At 40.3% G+C, this 18293-nt stretch overlaps 1 protein-coding gene across 5 annotated transcripts in view; it reads left to right on the top strand.

Annotated features, from left to right (window-relative positions):
• The window catches only part of MTMR1 (myotubularin related protein 1), a 55118-nt gene that overhangs the window by 14482 nt on the left and 22343 nt on the right, over positions 1 to 18293 (top strand). For all 5 annotated transcript variants that reach the window (XM_083722876.1, XM_083722879.1, XM_083722877.1 and 2 more), the window contains 8 exons: positions 2065 to 2140; positions 5072 to 5166; positions 5391 to 5498; positions 5808 to 5906; positions 6689 to 6772; positions 7671 to 7820; positions 9352 to 9540; positions 10430 to 10615. In XM_083722876.1, the coding sequence (XP_083579002.1) occupies positions 2065 to 2140; positions 5072 to 5166; positions 5391 to 5498; positions 5808 to 5906; positions 6689 to 6772; positions 7671 to 7820; positions 9352 to 9540; positions 10430 to 10615 (987 nt within the window). The remainder of the gene's footprint in view (positions 1 to 2064; positions 2141 to 5071; positions 5167 to 5390; positions 5499 to 5807; positions 5907 to 6688; positions 6773 to 7670; positions 7821 to 9351; positions 9541 to 10429; positions 10616 to 18293) is intronic.

Raw genomic sequence — 18293 nt, 5'->3', positions numbered from 1 at the left:
GAAGGATTGCAGTATTAATCCTGACTTGTAAATCAGAAATGCAGCAGAAGTTGTGGTGGACCTCTGCGAGCATTTATTTTTAAATTGACCGGATGTTTGTACATACCAGAACTTAAAATGTTGCAAATTTTATTCTGAACCTTACAAGGAAATACATTGTGATCTCAAAAAATATCTGGGCATGAATAGTCCACGCTATATTTCTTCCCCAAAATAGTTCCAGTCAGGGGTGAACTCAAGCTATGAGCATGATCTAAAGTATGGACATAGAGTTATTGCATCATGTGTAGTTTGATTAAAACATCAAGCCATTTGGGCGATCTGCTTATTATGGCACAGTGGTTTTATGTGGTGAAAAATTGTTCATAATCTGACTTACTGAATCTTCAGTTCTTGCAAATGCCTTAGTCAGACCTACATGTGCACAACTGGTATTTCATCAAAATGCTGATTGGTTTTCAGTGGGGGATGGCTAGAGATTAATTTGGAATGCTTTCGGTGCTTGCAAAAGGGACACTTGAGGCCTCTGAGCTGAAGGAAATCCTCCTTTGCCCAGAGGACTGCCACTGTGGTGATACCATCCATTGTTCCTTGAACTGACTCCTGAGGCCACTTGAACGGCTCTCTCCCGCTATCCTCGGTTCAGTAAATACTGCTGTGGTCATGAAGCATGATTTTAAGCAAGCAGAGCAAAAAGCTGAACAGCTCAATCAGCTCTGTTCAGCAAGAGCTGTGGCAGGGCAAAGCTGTGGAGTGTTTTAAAAATGGAGAATAAAAGTAGGCTGCACCATCAAACTGCAGAAAATAAAATGGACTATAACAAATGTTCAGTAAAATATTTCTTTATTAAAGCTTCCAGAGTTATCTGATGTGCTTCAGTTCTGTATAGCTAGTCAATCTGTTTTTCTTTCTGGGGAATACTTTATTCTCTAGATAGTGATCTATGGACCAGATATGTAGTCTGTTTATCAGACCTTCTCTTGCAGTTAGTTTCCATAATAAAGTTAGCTGGCATTGCTAATGGAGTAAATGGTCACTCACATTACATACAAATATGTATATTTACATACTGCATACCTGTTGTGTACATTTAAAAAATGTATTATGAAAGTGCAATATCTAGTTATTGCAACTTAATATTTGCTTTTCTTATGTAAAATTTTAGCTAAATGATTTATCATTCCTTGCTTAATTTTGGGAGGGATTCTGGGGCCTGTGAGCCTCCATTAGCAGGGGGAAAATATGACATAGGGCAGGATATGAAAAACAAACTTAAAAAGCATTGAGTAGCTAAAAAGTGAGAGAGAAAAACTTTGAAAACATTTGATCAGCCATATGTATAAAAAATAATACTGCAAAATACTCTGGGAGCTGTATGTCAAAATACCCAACAACTTACAATATTTGCCGAATCTTTGTGTGTCTTGTATGTGCTAATTGGAATAGTTGGTCTTACCTTTGTGTAGTTGGTCTTACCTTTGTGTGAATGCTTTGCTACTAATCCATATTGTAAATATTGACACTGTTTATTCTGTAAATCCAGTAATGCTGCATAAAATCTGAGCAGATTCTCTTAATCCATGGTTAAGAGATCAGGGACAGACCACAGTGTATCTCCCTCTCCCTCTCTACCTTTTGCATCTTGGGAACTAATTTCACCCTCTCCCATCACTTTTGCAGCAATAGTAACCATACTTAAGTCTTTACCAGGGTTCCTGATTAAACAGGCCTCCAAGCTGTTTTCAGACCCTGGCTAGATGAAAACTGGTTACGTTGATTAGCAGTTGTTGATGAAACACCACATTTCAGCAAAGGAGAGGGGGATTTTGCATCCAAGTTGGAAGGGATGGGGGAAGGAGCATAATTCACCCCTGATTTCTTTAACTTCAATTATGTGTACATTCACACCAGCCCGTAGCGTTAAAGAACTCTGCTTTGAGAAGAAATCGCTATCTTTTGTATTGCTACGGTAACCTCCTAGCAAAAGCACCTTGTGGTTGTTGTTGATGTTTAAGCTGTGCAGATGGAATGTAAGATTTACATTTAGCATTGGATTTCTGCCAGGCACTGAGGGATGGAAACAAGCTCGCCCAGATGGAAGAGGCTCCACTTTTTCCTGGAGAATCAATTAAAGCTATTGGTAAGTGGAGTACTGAGTGGCTGAGAACATTGTTGTTTGTGGCCAAACACAAAATGAAAGCTGCTCATTTGGTTTTATATATTTCAGAATTATTACACTGATCAGTTTTTATTCTGGATCCTTAATCCTTTATACCTGGTATCTGAAGAAGTGTGCATGCACACGAAAGTTTATACCCAGAACAAACTTAGTTGGTCTCTAAGGTGCTACTGGACAATTTATTTATTTATTTCGGCCTTTATACCTGAGTTAGGCCATAGGAGATGCTAAGCACAAAAGGCAAGCATATCTGAGAATAATTTTAATAAACTATAAATTAGCTCAGAAATTAGTAGCTGTGAGACTGATGTGCCAAGTACTTGGGTACTCAATTTTTCTATGCAGCTTCAAGTGCTTTTTCGTCAAGTTTTATTTTTTCCATTGTGATAATATCACAGCCCTTTGGAGTAGAATGCTAGTGGTCTAGATTGGATGGCATACAACATATTCTCCCCCTCAACACTCCCCTTCTTTGGAATAAAAGTTTGGAGTGTTCCTAAGGATTGGATTGGTTCACACATAATTTTCATGATCCTATAAACTTTATAAACTATCGAAGCAAGATGCCTCAGGCTTCCATGCTGCCTACCTCCCTTCATTAATTTCATTGCAATTTGCTCCTTCACTTTTAATACAAACCATAACTTGACATTATGTTCATGATCATACTCAGACCACTGTATCTTCTCCCCCATGTGCAGTAGGGGTATATGTGTGAGTATGTGATTTGCTCTGAATGCTCACAGCACTCTGTACATTATTTATTTGATTTAAAGTATTTTACCCTCCAAACTAGTCCCAAAGCAATAGAAAAATTAGAATAAAATATAATAAAAAGCAAGGAACAGTAAAGCAACAGAGAAGATTGCAGGCAAACATAGCTGGGAATGGAGTTCAATACTTTGGGAACTACTTGTGGGAAAACACTCATTTTGATAGCCTTCTGTCTAGCATTTGAAGGCAGAGGCTCTCACAGAAGGATCTCTAAGGTAGAACTTAATTGATGTGCAGGTTTTGTTTAGAGAAAGCAGTCCTTTAGATACCTATCTTACAGGCTGCCAAGGATTTCAGTACTTAAAAGTGACATATTTAGAGGGGGAACATTTGACAGGTCTTGGCTTTAGAGACTTATAAGGCAGAGAGTACATGGAAGCAGCCTTGGATGCAATTTAGGGACTCTGGTGTAGAATCAATGCATGCCCATATTTCTGCTTGCTTGCTTCCAAGAATATCTTACCTGCCGTGTAGATAAGCCCACAAAAGTTATTAGTTGCAATGTTTTTTCTTAGCCTGAATTTTCACGCTGGCAACAGAAGATTCTTTCTCCATCATTTCCAACATGAAGCGCAGGTTGCTAACCTTGCAGCAAGATGGGGGTGGGGAATGCCTTTTACGAAGTGGGCTGGTGGAGGAGGGATGATGTAATCTGTGCCTCTGTGTCCTCCAACCTTCTGCCGTTCTGGCCTGGCTGAAGAGAAAGGGATCCGAAAATAAAGTAAATATTATGAAAACAATAAAACTGTGGTGGCTGGGCTCACCCAAAGAAAACTAAACCTCGGCTTTGACCCTGGACTTCTCACTGCTAGGGGGAGCGGAGAGTGCGTAATCGTATGTTTTGCCACCATGTATCACAGAACCTTTTTAGCATAACTCTCGGTATTGCCTTAGTGCAAAATGAAATTGTTAGGTCATATTTTATTCATAAGGTGCTGTCTTGAATCTGTATCTGGGCTGTGAAGTGGAAAGCCAGATTTGATGTCTGCTCATTTGCCTGCAAGATAAGTTCTTCCATGTGACTAATTCACAGAACTTTCAGATCTGCTTCTAAATGTCATTGTTATTGTTGGGAGGAATAGAATGGTTCCCTCAGTTGCCATAAGTTTGGCTTTCAGTGAATGAGATGTAGTTATAAAGGTTCTGTTAAATGTCATGTTTGATTTGCCAAGCTTATGTGTTGGCCATTTTGAAATTTATGACATTGTTTGTCCACAGTGTACCCAGTTCTTCTCTGCTACCGCCATAAATATGCCTTCTACAGTGGAACCCCAGGTTACAAAACGTGATCCGTGCAGGAGGCATGTTTGCAACCCGCAGCGTTCACAACCTGCAGCGCCGCGTCTGCGTACATGCGAGTTGCAATTTGGCGCTTCTGCACATGGCACAAAGTGCGATTTAGCGTTTCTGTGCATGCGCGAGTGCCGAAACCCGGAAGTAACCTGTTCCGGTACTTCCGGGTTTGGCGCGGTGCGCAACCCGAAAACATGTAACCTGAAGTGTCTGTCACCTGAGGTACCACTGTAGTTCTGATTTTAGCTTCCAAAGTTCTGGATTCTGAAGATATTAGTAGAGAGGTATGCACACTATGGCAGACAGTGGGACTGCAATTCAGTATTTTCTTAAGTGGGAGTAAGTTCCATTGCAATCAGAAGCCTTCTGAGTATACCTATTCAGGATTGCACTGTAAGGCACCCTCAAAGTAGGATTGTGCAGTGGTGTTTATTACTGAAAATGTAGATGACTGTACAAAACTATCAACTTAAAATAAAACATTGTGTCCTTAAAAGCATTTTTAATGTCCTAGATGGTATTCTTATTTTTTGTAATCATCAAGTATTTTACAGGTGACCCATAACTTGCTAGGCTTTTGTTTATTTTTATTTTTTCAGTTATGAAAATGCCTACTTTTGAAGTGCTTTGAAATAGGCATTATTTTAAAAAAACTGAAATAATTGGCTGTATAAACTCAGTTCATTCCATGTGTAAATTCCAGCCTCAAAAAGGCATTTATTAGTAGAAGTTTTTTGCATCAGGTATTTTGCCTGTGTTCATACATAATAAAAATAATCCTATAGTTCGATTTTTAGTACTAATAAAGTATCTTATTTTTTCCAGCTAAAGACGTCATGTATATCTGCCCATTTATTGGAGCCATCAGTGGTACACTATCAGTGACAGATTTCAAAATGTATTTCAAGAATGTTGAGAGGGTGAGCCCTTTTTTCTTATTGCACGTCATGCATCTTTCTGCTACAACCTTATTCCTGTGCTTTCCTTTTCAGAAACTGACACATGTATAAACTAAGCATAAAGTACTGTTTCAGCTTTATATGACCTAATATAATTGTATATTTTTTATCTCAAACAGAATATTACATATTTCCTCACACCTGCAATAAAGAAACGTGGTGTTTACTTTTTCTTCAAATTTCAGGATCCACATTTTGTTCTTGATGTGCCTCTTGGAGTGATGGCCAGAGTTGAAAAGATTGGAGTGCAGAGCCATGGAGACAACTCTTGTGGAATAGAAATTGTTTGCAAGGTATCAGTTTAATTTTGCAGAAGTGTACTTAAATTGTGCTTTAATTTCATTGTGGAATCCCAGTGATATATCTTAGATATATAAGACGCTGTTACTTGATTATTTCTTATGGCTGTTGTGAATGCACTGGTGTAACTGGTCCTAAGACCTAAAGTTTAGAACAGGTTTTTATTAATTTTCAGATAAACCTGGATTAAAAGAGGAGGTTCCTTAGTACCACTATTCAGTGCAAAAAAATATTTTGAATAATGTTTGTAACTGCTGTAATTTTTCACTTAACATACCAAACCTTAAGATATCTTTTCACAGGATATGAGAAACTTGCGGCTTGCCTATAAACAGGAAGAACATAGACTGGAGATTTTTCAAAACCTTATTAACCGAGCATTTCCTCTTTCTCATGGGCTTGTAAGTATTACAATTAGGAGTTTTATACCCTCGATATTGGTTCATTCTTCAAACTATATAGTGGGAGGAATCTAAATATAGTCTTGTGGTGCTTAAGAATTTAAAAAATCATTATGATTCTCACTCTTCTTAGTTGTGTAGTTAAAGGAACTTACATCAGTATTCAAATAAGTTTTATTCAGAGTAGACCCGTTGAAATTAATAGACCTAACTTTGTCATGTTCATTAATTTTGGTGGGTCTAAATCCATACCCACCACCTTGTGGGGCATCTTTGAGAGAAAAAAATTAAAAGGAGTAACCCCCACACAAATCCAGACTGGAGTCCCTAAGATGGTTGGATGGCATCTTGTACGCCTCCTTCCAGCAACACCTACAGCCAAACTGGTGCCAAACGTATTCCTCTGCTTTTCTCTGGAGTACATCAGTGAGGTTGTGAGGGGGGCCTTGTCATCTGGGCAGCCCAGGACCTCCATACACACTGCCCAGGCTTGCACCTTGGAGAGATCATAGCCACTGCAGGCACTGTGATTCTCCAGTGGTTTGGTTTCACCCCTGGAGGCATACTCCATTGTGTGGAAGTGAATGTTTCATTGTTCTCTATTGTTGCTAGCCACATGCACTTGGCAGAGTTGATGAAATTAAGATTGTTGATATTTATGAAGAATGTTTTTACTGAGTTTTAATCTCAGTGTAAAATGCTCTTCTGAACTCTTAAGAAATGAAGAGAGAAATAGTGTAATTAAATAGTAGTAATGTATGCTTTTGTTTCGCTGCATTTAGCCACTCTTTGCATTCACCTATAAAGAGAAATTTCCTGTTAATGGCTGGAAAGTTTATGATCCAATGGCAGAATACAAGAGGCAGGTAGGTAATGACAATTTTCACTTTAAAAAAATAATTTGCATTGTTTTCTATTTTGCCTGAATATCCATTTGTGGAAGATCTAAAAGACTAAGTCAAGTACTTAAAAATTTGTCGGCACATTGCTGATACTAGATGGACACTGAAAAGTTAAGAACCATGCCATTTCCCCCATTGTTTTCCTGGACATAATAGTTGGACTAGAGAGTGGAACTACACATGTTAATGCCCCACATCCAGTAATGCAGCCACTTCCTGCATGTCCTCACACTGCATGTCCTCTGTGGTGTGCCACAAGGTGTGTAGACTCATGCTTACTCCTCCTGCTAATTGTGAATCAATATTTGTGTGCACCTTTATATGCTTATAGGCCCTGGCCACGAGAGCAGTTAGTGGGGGGGGGGAGTGCATGTCACCTTGTTCTTATTTACTGTATTTACATATTGCCTGTCTGTTAATGCATTTAGTGTGAGTTACTATATACAGTAGGTAAAGGTGAAGGTACAGCTACATGATCAAAAAAGGAAAGAGGAAAATAAGCAAATTCTGGCACCTCCTTTTACATAACAAACCAATATGCCAGGATTGTGTTTAAAATTCCCTTTAGCTATTATATGTCCATCTGCAGCAAGCAAGTAGTTTGTGGAGATGCAGCAGAGCTCTGCCCCATTCAGACTTTGAATGAAGATCTATTCATGCATTCAGGACTAATACTGGTTTTCTATAACTTTCAGAAGCTTTGTAAAATAAAAATAAAAATGAGTTACAATATAATTGTAATGTTTTAGGTTTAATTAAATGTTTTAGGTTTAAATTAAACATTTTAGGTTTAATTTTGGGGGACCCTGAAATCAGATGGGTAAACCTTAACTTCTTAAAACATTGTTTTGCTTCCATGCAGGGTTTACCCAACGAGAGTTGGAAAATATCCAAAATCAACAGCACATATGAATTCTGTGACACATACCCTGCTGTTCTTGTTGTGCCAGCTAGTGTAAAAGATGATGATCTCTCCAGAGTAGCAGCATTTCGGGCAAAAGGCAGAGTTCCAGTAAGTAAAAGTCCTGAGTTAGAAAACAATTGCTGGTGTATGGGTTATGATGCAGCTTGACACCTAATCTGAGAGCTCCAAAACTAGTTGCTCAATTCTCTATTGGAAGGAAGAATATGTGAACTAAAAAGGGAAACAAGAAACAGTCCTAAGCTGGGTACCCAAGTGTAAAAAGGCACTTATATTCTGTCTGTGCAAAATGTGGTGAGAAGATGGCATAAAATCTACTTCATAGGTTCAAAAATCAGTTGGACTGCACTTCAGCAGCTTGTGCGAGGAATAATATTTGATGTCAGAATTGGGACTAACAGAAATCAAAATTATTCCTATTGTAAAAAGCCATTTTCTGAAGATTGTCCTTCTGTGTTTAGACAATAAGCAGTAATGGTATGGGAAATAAGTTTGTAGGGGGTTAATGATCCACTCCATGGTCCCATTCACTGGTAACTTCAAGACTTGATTATTGCAATTCACTCTGTGGGGTTGTCCTCAAGATTAGTCTGGAAGTTAGTGCAAAATACATCTGTGAGGTATATCATTCAACATACTATGCTTTAGTTGAAGTAGGTCCATTGGCTGCCTCTCTGCTCCTGGATAAGGTGCATGGTAGTGTTGATTGTTTACAAACCCTTAAATAACTTGGGACCAGGCTACCCTTACGCCCGTGCAGGGACAATTGAAGGCTAACCAACACCCGGGGTGGGGCAAACTGCCAGCTGCACACACGTTGCATTGCTATGTAGGGCGCATGTGCAGCATCGCTACATACAGCGCATGCATGCGGCACTGCGCATGTGTTGTACATAGTGATTTGCCGCTGGCGCCACCTGAGTACTGTACAGATGGTGTCAGGATTCTGTGCTTGCGGCTGCAGTGGCAATGGAGGGATCCTCCACTTGCGGCTGTAGCAGTGATGGAGGGATCCTACTGCTGTTTGTACAGCGCTCAGGCGGTGCTGGCGGCAAACCGCTATGTACAGCGCATGCGTGTGACACCGCACATGTGTTGTACATAGTGATTTGCCACGGCCCCAGCACCGTACGGACGGTGCAGCCGCGAACGGAGGATCTTCCACATGCGGCTGCGCGATGGCCGCTCACGCCACTGCACCATGGGGCAAGCACCCCTTCATGTCACCCCTCCAGACATGGCACCCAGGGCGAACCCCCCCCCCACCTTGTGACACCACTGCGCCCGTGCCTAGCCATTAAGTTCCCTTGAGAGAATTGTGTGTATCTTGGGGAAGGTGGAATCAAACAGCAGGCAAGCCCCCAGTTGCTATACTGTATTGCAAAAACACTTTTGAAAGTACTATCAGTTCCAAAGGTGGTTTGCTGTTGTCAGGAAACTTCATGCTGAACTGTATTATTAGTTTTGATGGCCATGTAAAAAAATATGTGTGTCTTTTGATTTTTGAACCAGTACCTTTATTCTCTGTCTTCTTATGACGTTACATCCATTGCTAATATGACTTCTGCAGTTGTTTCTACTGCATATACATTGGTGTATATATATTTTCCCCTTAACCTAGGTGTTATCCTGGATCCACCCTGAAAGCCAGGCCACCATCACACGTTGCAGCCAACCTCTAGTGGGCCCAAATGACAAGCGATGCAAAGAAGATGAGAAATATTTGCAGACGATTATGGATGCCAATGCTCAGTCCCATAAGCTCTTCATCTTTGATGCTAGACAAAACAGTGTTGCAGATACGAATAAGGTAGAACTAGCATAAGGGGAAAACATATACATTTATTTAAAATTCAGGGTGACATCCAGCCAAGTCACACTTTGGAGTAGGGCAACTGAAATTAATGGACTTAAGTGGGTCTACTCTGAGTATGACTTAGTTCAATTTCGCTCTGAAATACTTAAATTTTAAAATGTTGAAATTACCTTTTTTATCTAAAATATTTTAAGGCCACTCTTTTAGCACTAAACTCTCACAGGGCATCTTCCATAAAAGATAAAATACAACATACATGATCAAAGATACAAACATGAAAAATACATTTACAATTTGAATACCAATATTAATACAACAATCATAATTCATAAGAATGAGCAATAATAGCAGTAATAATAATAATAATAATAATAATAATAATAATAATAATAATAATAAATTAAAATACCATTAGAGCTAACTAAAACATTTTAATGCTATTTCAGCCCTGGTTTATGCCAGCATAACCATAATATCTTAAGAAAAACCAATTTGAAACAGATATCTCTCTTAAATCCCACCAATACCTTTCTATTTTGCCAGGCCAATGCAGGCAATTTAAGAATACTTATTTCCATAATGAGTATTTGATACCTGTTTTTAATCTTTTATGTGGTTTTTATTTTATATATTATTGCTGAAAACTTCTTTGGTATTTTTCTTTTTTATGGTATAGTGGTACATAAATATTTAAAGAAGTAAATAAAGGCCCATAAAGAAGGGGCCATGCACATCTCCCTTGAAATAGAATTCTGTAAGTGTGAGGCCACTGTTGAGAGAGCCCTTTCCTTCATGCTTGCCAGCTAGCTTTCTCTCCTTGGTGGGCATTCAAGAAATCTTAAATCTTAAAGATACATTTAAATTACTTAAAATGTATTTTCAGACGAAAGGTGGCGGCTATGAAAGTGAAAGTGCCTACCCAAACGTGGAGTTGGTTTTCTTGGAAATTCCAAACATCCATGTAATGAGAGAATCACTGCGTAAACTGAAGGAAATCGTTTACCCTACAATTGATGAATCTCGATGGCTGTCCAATGTGGAGAGTACACACTGGCTGGAATACATACGGGTAATTTACTTGCTGAAAATATAAATTGTGGGTTTTTTTGCTTTAAAATGTTAAAATCTTTTCCATGTGTTATTCTTTTGTCACTTCTCTATATAATCTGAAAAGGGGAAATGCCTTGATTCTTTAGAATCTGGGTTTTTCAGATTGTATAAAACTACTGCTATATGCTGTTAGTGTGTATTATAGACTCCAGTAGAAGCAATCCTTATTTATTTTTTTATCTACTTAACACTGTTTAAAACATTTGTAACCCATTTAACTCTTCAGGGCAGCTTTATAAACATGTTTGAATAAAATTGTTTACAGTTTCACTAGGTATGGGCTAAGCCTTTCTACTGTAGGACAGAGGAACTGACGGCTACTTACCCTTCACCTAATTCAGCTCAAGTTTTGGGATTCTTGGCCTTGACAATAGGATAACAAATAACACCTGCCCGCCCCCTCCCTGCCCTGGACAAAATTACAAAGCCATGTAGATTTATTATGGTCAAAGACCAGCTCGCATAACACAATAATGACAGCGTTCATAAAGATAAAATATACAATTGGAGCAGATTGCAGCAATGGCTCATGAGTTAAAATTGAGATATATACATACACCCATACAACTGAGATTTGGGCTACCATAAAAATTGATCCTGAGGCGCCCCAAAGGGTGTATTTTCCCTAGTAAGTTATTTTTTTCTAGAGGATGATCTGTGCCTACAAATCTGTGTGAAGAATCTGGCTACCAGCCAGATCGTCTTGTGATCTTTGTCTAAGAGGAGAGAATTAAGTTTAGCTATGAACGGCTGACTTAATTGCAGTTGGAAGCATCACCACATTTAGAGTTTGCACAGCTCTTTCAGACAGTTGAGTGTTTCATAAATGTTAGTGTACTTCCTACAACAATCTTATAAAATAGCTCAGTGTTATTTTCTCCATATTGCACTTGCAGGACCAAAACTGAGCGATGATAGCTTGCCAAAAGTCATCTAGTGACTTCATAGCAGATAAGAGATGTGAATGCACCGATTGACACCTCAGTCTCACTCTGCTTCACCAGTCCTCATATTTAGGTAGGAATTACCAGGGATCATTTTCACTCTTGAACATGGCTCTGTTTCTTCACAACACAGAATATGGGCACACACACATCTAGACAAATCCTCTGCCAGCCTCTCTCTGGCAAACTGCCACGGGAACTACAATTCTGCTTGGCTAACTACCAGAAGTGCCTTATTTGCAAACACTGTATACCTTCATAGCTTTCCAGCTAAGACATGCAGTGTCATGGTTTAGTTTGTATATTGTCTATGGATCAAAGTACAGATGCCAATAGAGATAAACACTGACTTCATTGGAAATGGGCTTCCTTTTAGTTTGTTATCTAGTGTTTTTGTTTTTTGTTTTTTTATCCAGTTTATTGATTTTGAAAAGGTTTTGTAGATGGTGTTTCTTAACCCCAAGCATTTCATGGCATAGCAAGATAGAACAGAATATTTATTAGTGTCTTGATAGTCTTAATAACAAGCTGCTAACAGAATTTATTGACATCAGAAAATTCAGCAAATGGTAGTTTTGTAAAGAGAAAGATGGCAACTCCATGTTATTGTTTTATAGAGAACTGAAATTGTTAATTAAATTTCCAAATCTAATGGGCAGAATGTGAAGTTTGCCCTGTCTAAATATTAGCTTTGCTGATTTTAAAAGACTTTTTTGTGGGGATCAGCTTACATTGTATAATGGTGCTTTCAACTCTTACACAGTCAAACCTTGGTTGTCGAACATAATCAGTTCTGGAAGACTGTTAGACTTCCGAAACATTCGACAACCGTGGCACGGCTTCTGATTAGTTGCAAGAGCTTCTTGCACTCAAGTGGAAGCCACTTCAGATGTTCGGGTTCTGAAAATCATTTGAAAACCAGAGCACTGCAAAGTTTACCTACAAGATCACCTTACCTTACAAGTGCCCACTCAACCACTTCAATTAGCAAAATTGGTACTATTTCAGGTGGCATATAATAACTGTTCCACATTTGTAAGGATTCAATTGTCTAGTGTGGCAATGCCTACAGTTTGGAAGTCCCTGCCTATTGATATCAAGCAGGTGCATTCACTGTACTCTTTTTGACACCTGCTAAAAACATTCCTATTCAGACAAGCCTACCCAGGTGCTCAGAAAGCTGAGGTAATTTTAATGTTTTAGTATTTTAACTTTTTTATATTTTAAAGCAGGGTTGTAATTTTTTCTTGATTTTACTGTTTTATCTTTTGTAATCTGCTTTTAGGCTTTTTTTCTTTTTTACAGCCAAGTGGTGTACAGTGGTACCTCGGGTTACAGACTCTTCAGGTTACAGACGCTTCAGGTTACAAGACTCTGTTAACCCAGATAGATAGATAGATAGATAGATAGATAGATAGATAGATAGATAGTTTATTATGGTCGGAGGCTAGCTTGTAAAACACACTTGGGGTTACAATCCCAGAAGGAAAACAAACATTTAAAACAATGTGCAACAATAAATTTAAAATTTATAAATGCGGTAAGCGTATAGACTCTTAAAACTTTAAGCTAAGCTACCGCAGAGAGATGACCCAGAGTCACCCATGGAACCAAGTTTGGGGATTTTCTTAACAAACTACTTTGAGTCAGGGGATGGTCTGCGCCTACAGATCTGTACACAGACTCTGGCGACCATCCAGGTCATCTTATGATCTTTGCCTAACAGGAAAAGGTCGAATTTTTGCTTTTCCAGGAGGTCAGCAAGCCTCACCAGCAGGGGATCTATGGTCTCACTACGTGCCTCTTCATAAAAGGGACATATAAAGAACAAGTGCTCTGGGCTTCCTATCTCCCCCAATGAACAGGTGCAAAGCATATGGGACTTTTTAAAAGGATCCTTCTAGGACTGGTGAGGACAGAGCCGAGCTTCTGGCGAGTGTAAAAGCCCTTCTTGCATTTTTGGATACGAGAAAGAAGAGATATGCTGCCGGTGCAGCTATATATCTCTCAATTTCTCCAATTTTATAGTCGGGGCACCTTGAGCAGTCTTGTTGTCTCTCGGTGTCTATGATTCTTTGCCTCATCATAGCTTTTGCCTGGCCCAACCCCAGACTTAGAAGGGCTTGAGGGGCAAAACCCAGTTTCTGAAGGGTTTCAGGACTGCTGTCTGCCAGCCTGACTGGAACTGATCACAGAGGTTCAGTGGGGCTATTCATCGGGGGAGCAGATTCAATGTCAATGTCAGTTGTAGATTGATGTTAGGCAGATATAAGCCTCCACTCTCATCATCCCCATTTCTAGTCTAACCCATGCATTTGAAACACATCTGGGGACTTGTAGGAAAGCTCTAAGGAGTTTGGATTGAACTCTCTCAAGGGGGAGAAAGCAGAGGAAGGCGGGCCCAGAAAGGATCCATAAAGGAGCTGTGCCAATGTTTTGGCCTTGTATAAAAAAATTAAGAATACAGTTTGCGGTTTTTCCCGCTGAGCTCCTGATGGAGTTTATGTGAAGCCTGTTGGTTCCTGAAGCCTGTACCACCATTCCTAGAAACTTATAATTTGTGACTTGTTCTAATTTATGGCCTTGTAGTTCCCAGCTTCTGAGCTTTGTTTTTCCCCCAAAAGCGAGTATCTTGGTCTTTTGATAGTTAATTTTGAGACATTCAGTTTCACAGTATGCTGCGAGCTTTCTTAGTGCTCTTTTGAGTCCAGTGGGGGTTCTGGATAAAATTACTACATCATCGGCATATAACAGGCCCGATATATGCCGATTCATGAGCTTCGGAGGGTGGAGTTTCTAAGTCATTGAGTGCATATACTAAATTATTTAAATAAAAATTGAATAGCACCCTTGCCTGATTCCTTTGAAGGTTTTAATGGGGTCTCTTAGGTGTCCTAGGCGGATACACCTGACTCTAAGAGCTGTGTTTGCATGCAGTGCCTGAATTAAGAACAGAAGCCTTCTATCTACAGTGGTACCTCGGGTTACATACGCTTCAGCTAAAGTGGTGCTTCAAGTTAAGAACAGTTTCAGGTTAAGAACAGACCTCCAAAACGAATTAAGTTCTTAACCTGAGGTACCACTGTATAGTGGTACCCTGGAGTCTATCCCAGAGTCTGGTTCTGGAGACTGTATCGAAGGCTGCTTTTAGATCAATGAAGGTGGCGTATAGTGAGGCCTGCCCTCCTGATTTGTATATGTCAATGAGATGTTGTAATATTAGACAGTGATCTGTTGTGGACCTTCCAGGTCTAAATCCCACTTGTTCTATTGCCAGGATATCTTCATTCTCTAGCCATTCTGTAAACTTATTAAGGAGGTGCTTTGAGTAGAGTTTACTAATCACACTTAATAAGCTAATTGGCCTATAATTCGCTGGGTCTCCTCTGTTGCCCTTTTTATAGAATGGGACTATTATGGCTGTTCCCCATTCCCTTGGGATGTGGCCAGTGTCATCTTTGTAAGTAAAGAGGATGGCTAAGAGAGGTGCCCACCAATCCGCCTGTGCTTTTATCATTTCTGGTGTAATGCCGTCCAGGCCCAGGGCTTTGGCCGTTTTCAATTGGTTTTTATATGATTTCACTTCAGTTACTGAAACTGGTGGCCATTTAGCCAGTTGTTCTATATTATAATTCTGTAACGTGGGTTCATCATCCTCATACAAAGATTGGAAGAATGAGACCCAAAGGTTAGGGGGAATTTGTGAGGTTAAGGGGGAAATAGCCTTATGGGTGCCAGAAGCTACCAGTTTCCAGAATAGTGTCTGATCTTTTGCTTTTGCTGCACTAATTAATTCCAGCCAACCAACATTTTCTGGTATAGGCTTTCTTTTGGTGGATTATTAGGTCTTTGTACTCTTTTTTTAGGGCACGGACAGCAAGATAGGCTTCCTGTCTGACAGAATTTTCGGCTGTCAGGGCGGTTTTGTAAGCATTTTGCAGGGCTCTCTTGGCCTCAAAACAGGTGTGATCAAACCAGGGTTTATTTGATGTTACTGGTTTAGTTGGCCTTTTCTCTGTGGTATTAAAAAGATGGGGTTTTAATTGCTGGAGCAGGCTCTCATACTTGGAAATCGAGTCCTCAAGCCTAGGATTATTCCCAGAGCCAGTAAAAATTGTACGGGGTTTTTCAAAGGTTAGAATCTCCTTCAGTTTGGAGTCAAGTGCGGGCGTCCATTTGACTTGGCAGCCAGGTCACTGTAATTCGGTGATCTCTGCAGGGTATACTGTTCTCAGGAAGGGTGACTTGTTTTTAGGAGACACCTGCAGGTGCAGAGGGAAATGGTCCCCCTCTATGAATGGGAGCACTTTCAAATTCACTATTTTTGTTAGCAATTTGCTATCAGCCAACATGTAGTCAATTGTGCTAGTTTTTGCCCCAGACATAAATGTATATTCCCTGGGGATATTGCCCCTGGTGCAACCATTTAGGATATGAAAACTTAGCTGCTGAGAGAATTTGAGGAGGCAGGCTCTGGCAAAATTTGAATGTTGGTCCTTTGACTGCCTTGGTAGTTGGAAAGCCTCCTGGCCAGAGGCATCAGGGTACCCTATTTTATACGCTTCAGGTTACAGACTCCGCTAACCCAGAAATAGTGCTTCAGGTTAAGAACTTTGCTTCAGGATGAGAACAGAAATCGTGCAGCGGCAGCGCAGCAGCAGCAGCAGGCCCCATTAGCTAAAGTGGTGCTTCAGGTTAAGAACAGTTTCAGGTTAAGTACGGACCTCTGGAATGAATTAAGTACTTAACCCGAGGTACCACTGTATTTAGTTTCTAAACTGGGGTCATCAGGCCCTAACCTTGCATTTAGGTCACCCACTAGCAGGACCTTTGCTGGATAAGCTGCTAGCAGTAACCTGACATAAGAATCCAGTCTATTCCAGTTGCCCTCAATGCCGTTTTGTTGGTTTTTTTTGCTAGTTGGGGGAATATAAACGTTAATAATTAGTAAACTGCAGTTTCCCCAGGATATGAGTAGGGCCATTGCTAGATGATCTAGGGGGGGCAGCTCCTTACAGGTGATGTTTAGGCATAGTAAGATCAGGATGCATAACCCCCCTTTGAGCCTCCCTGGCCTGTGACCACTCTAACTGCATATGTATAGTATCCAATGATGGGTTTTCAGCCGCCCATGTCTCTTGTAGGGCGATGATATTAAAGTTTTGGCGGTAGAAGGGAATGTCTGTAGAATGGGAGAGGCATCTGGACCAGTCGGCTACATTCCAGGAGAGGATGTTTAGGGCAGTAGTTGATTCTTGGGTTTTTAGCTACCAGGCACTCACAGCTGTTTTCTGCCACTCATTCCTCAGGTCCTTTGAGTTGATTGAGCCAAGATGCGGAGAAATGGGGGAGCCTTTTGGGGGAAAGACTAATTTAGTGGTATTAATTTGTCCGTCTGGGCAGCCACCCGCCAAGACTTTATTTCATTCCTCTGCATGAATAGCTTCTAAGATGCCCAGGCAGTCCACGAAGATTGAGCCGATTCCCGGCGCTGGCACCACTAGTTCGACTTGTTGCGTTTTGGATTGGGCTATTGGAGGGGGTGTAGAAGAGCCTGTTTCTTTTGGAGACAGATATCGTCAAGTTGTCCATTCCTCATTGGTTAAAGGCTTTGATTTGGAATTGATGTAATTAAATTCCATGGGGGGAGGCGGGGCTAGAAGTGATAGGAACTTCCTTATGGTCAACAGTCTTTCAATTAGTGCATCCTGGGAAAGTTGGATCTGCTCGAGGTAGGTTGTTAGGAGTTGCTCATCCTTCGAGGGGAAATCCTTTTCTAACTTGTTTGATGAGGGTGAGGTTTTGTGCCATCTGCCCGACTGTTTGAGATTGCCAGCGTCTGGGTGGGGCAGCTTAACGTTTCCGGTGCTGTTGGATTCTGCAGTTCTGGTTTTGGTTTTTGGTCTGGCTGGCCTATATGCTCCTAGAAGCGGTAAAGTGTCTTCAATATTTTCGAAAAAACGGTGCACAAGCAAGCCAGCCCTCAGGGAATTGTCTTTATGTGAAAGGGTCCGTTTAGTTGAGAACCCGTCCTTAAAAGTCACTACAGCCCTATTTTGGGCCGTATGATGTGGGAGGAATTTTACATTGGTGATATTTTTTTGCTCTCACAAGGACCCTGGTGACTATGCTGATTTTTTCAGGAATATTTACTTTTCTTTGAACATACGATGGGTGACCTCTATTTGTGGGTAGAGTTGTGAAGGCAAGTTTGTGATTATTTAACGTTAGCTTCCAGCGAATCTGTGTTGTTTTGTCCTGAACCTTTTTTGTTTTGTTAGGATAGTCGGGATTTCCTTGTGACGCCATGAGAAGGGTTGATTGCTTGGGAGCTGAGAGGGCGGTGTGTGTTCTGCTAGGGCGTGGGGCTTTTCCTCAGTGCTTTATCGGTGCACATGAGTTTGTGATTTTCTTTTGGGTTGTAGAAGCTGAGTTCTTTGTTGTTATATTCTCCAGCAGCTTAAAGAGCTTTTGGAAATTCATTTTTTTAGCACGGCGGGTCACTGTTCCTTTTGGCCTCCCAATTTGATGTTTTTGGTCTTTTTCTTTTTTTGCATTGGGCATTTTCTCTTTAAGGCCAGTTTCCTGGGAGCAAGGGACCCTCCCTCCTGCACTGAATTGTTTCTGTTTGTTTTTTTGTAATCGAGTCCTGGCTTGGTTTCATCTCCATTAGTCCTATTACTAGATTTCATG

The sequence above is a fragment of the Podarcis gaigeae genome (assembly GCF_964106915.1).
Source record: "Podarcis gaigeae genome assembly, chromosome: Z".
Taxonomy (NCBI): Eukaryota; Metazoa; Chordata; class Lepidosauria; order Squamata; family Lacertidae; genus Podarcis; species Podarcis gaigeae.
The sequence above is the reverse complement of the archived record's forward strand: the minus strand, read 5'-3'. Positions and strand labels throughout refer to the sequence as shown.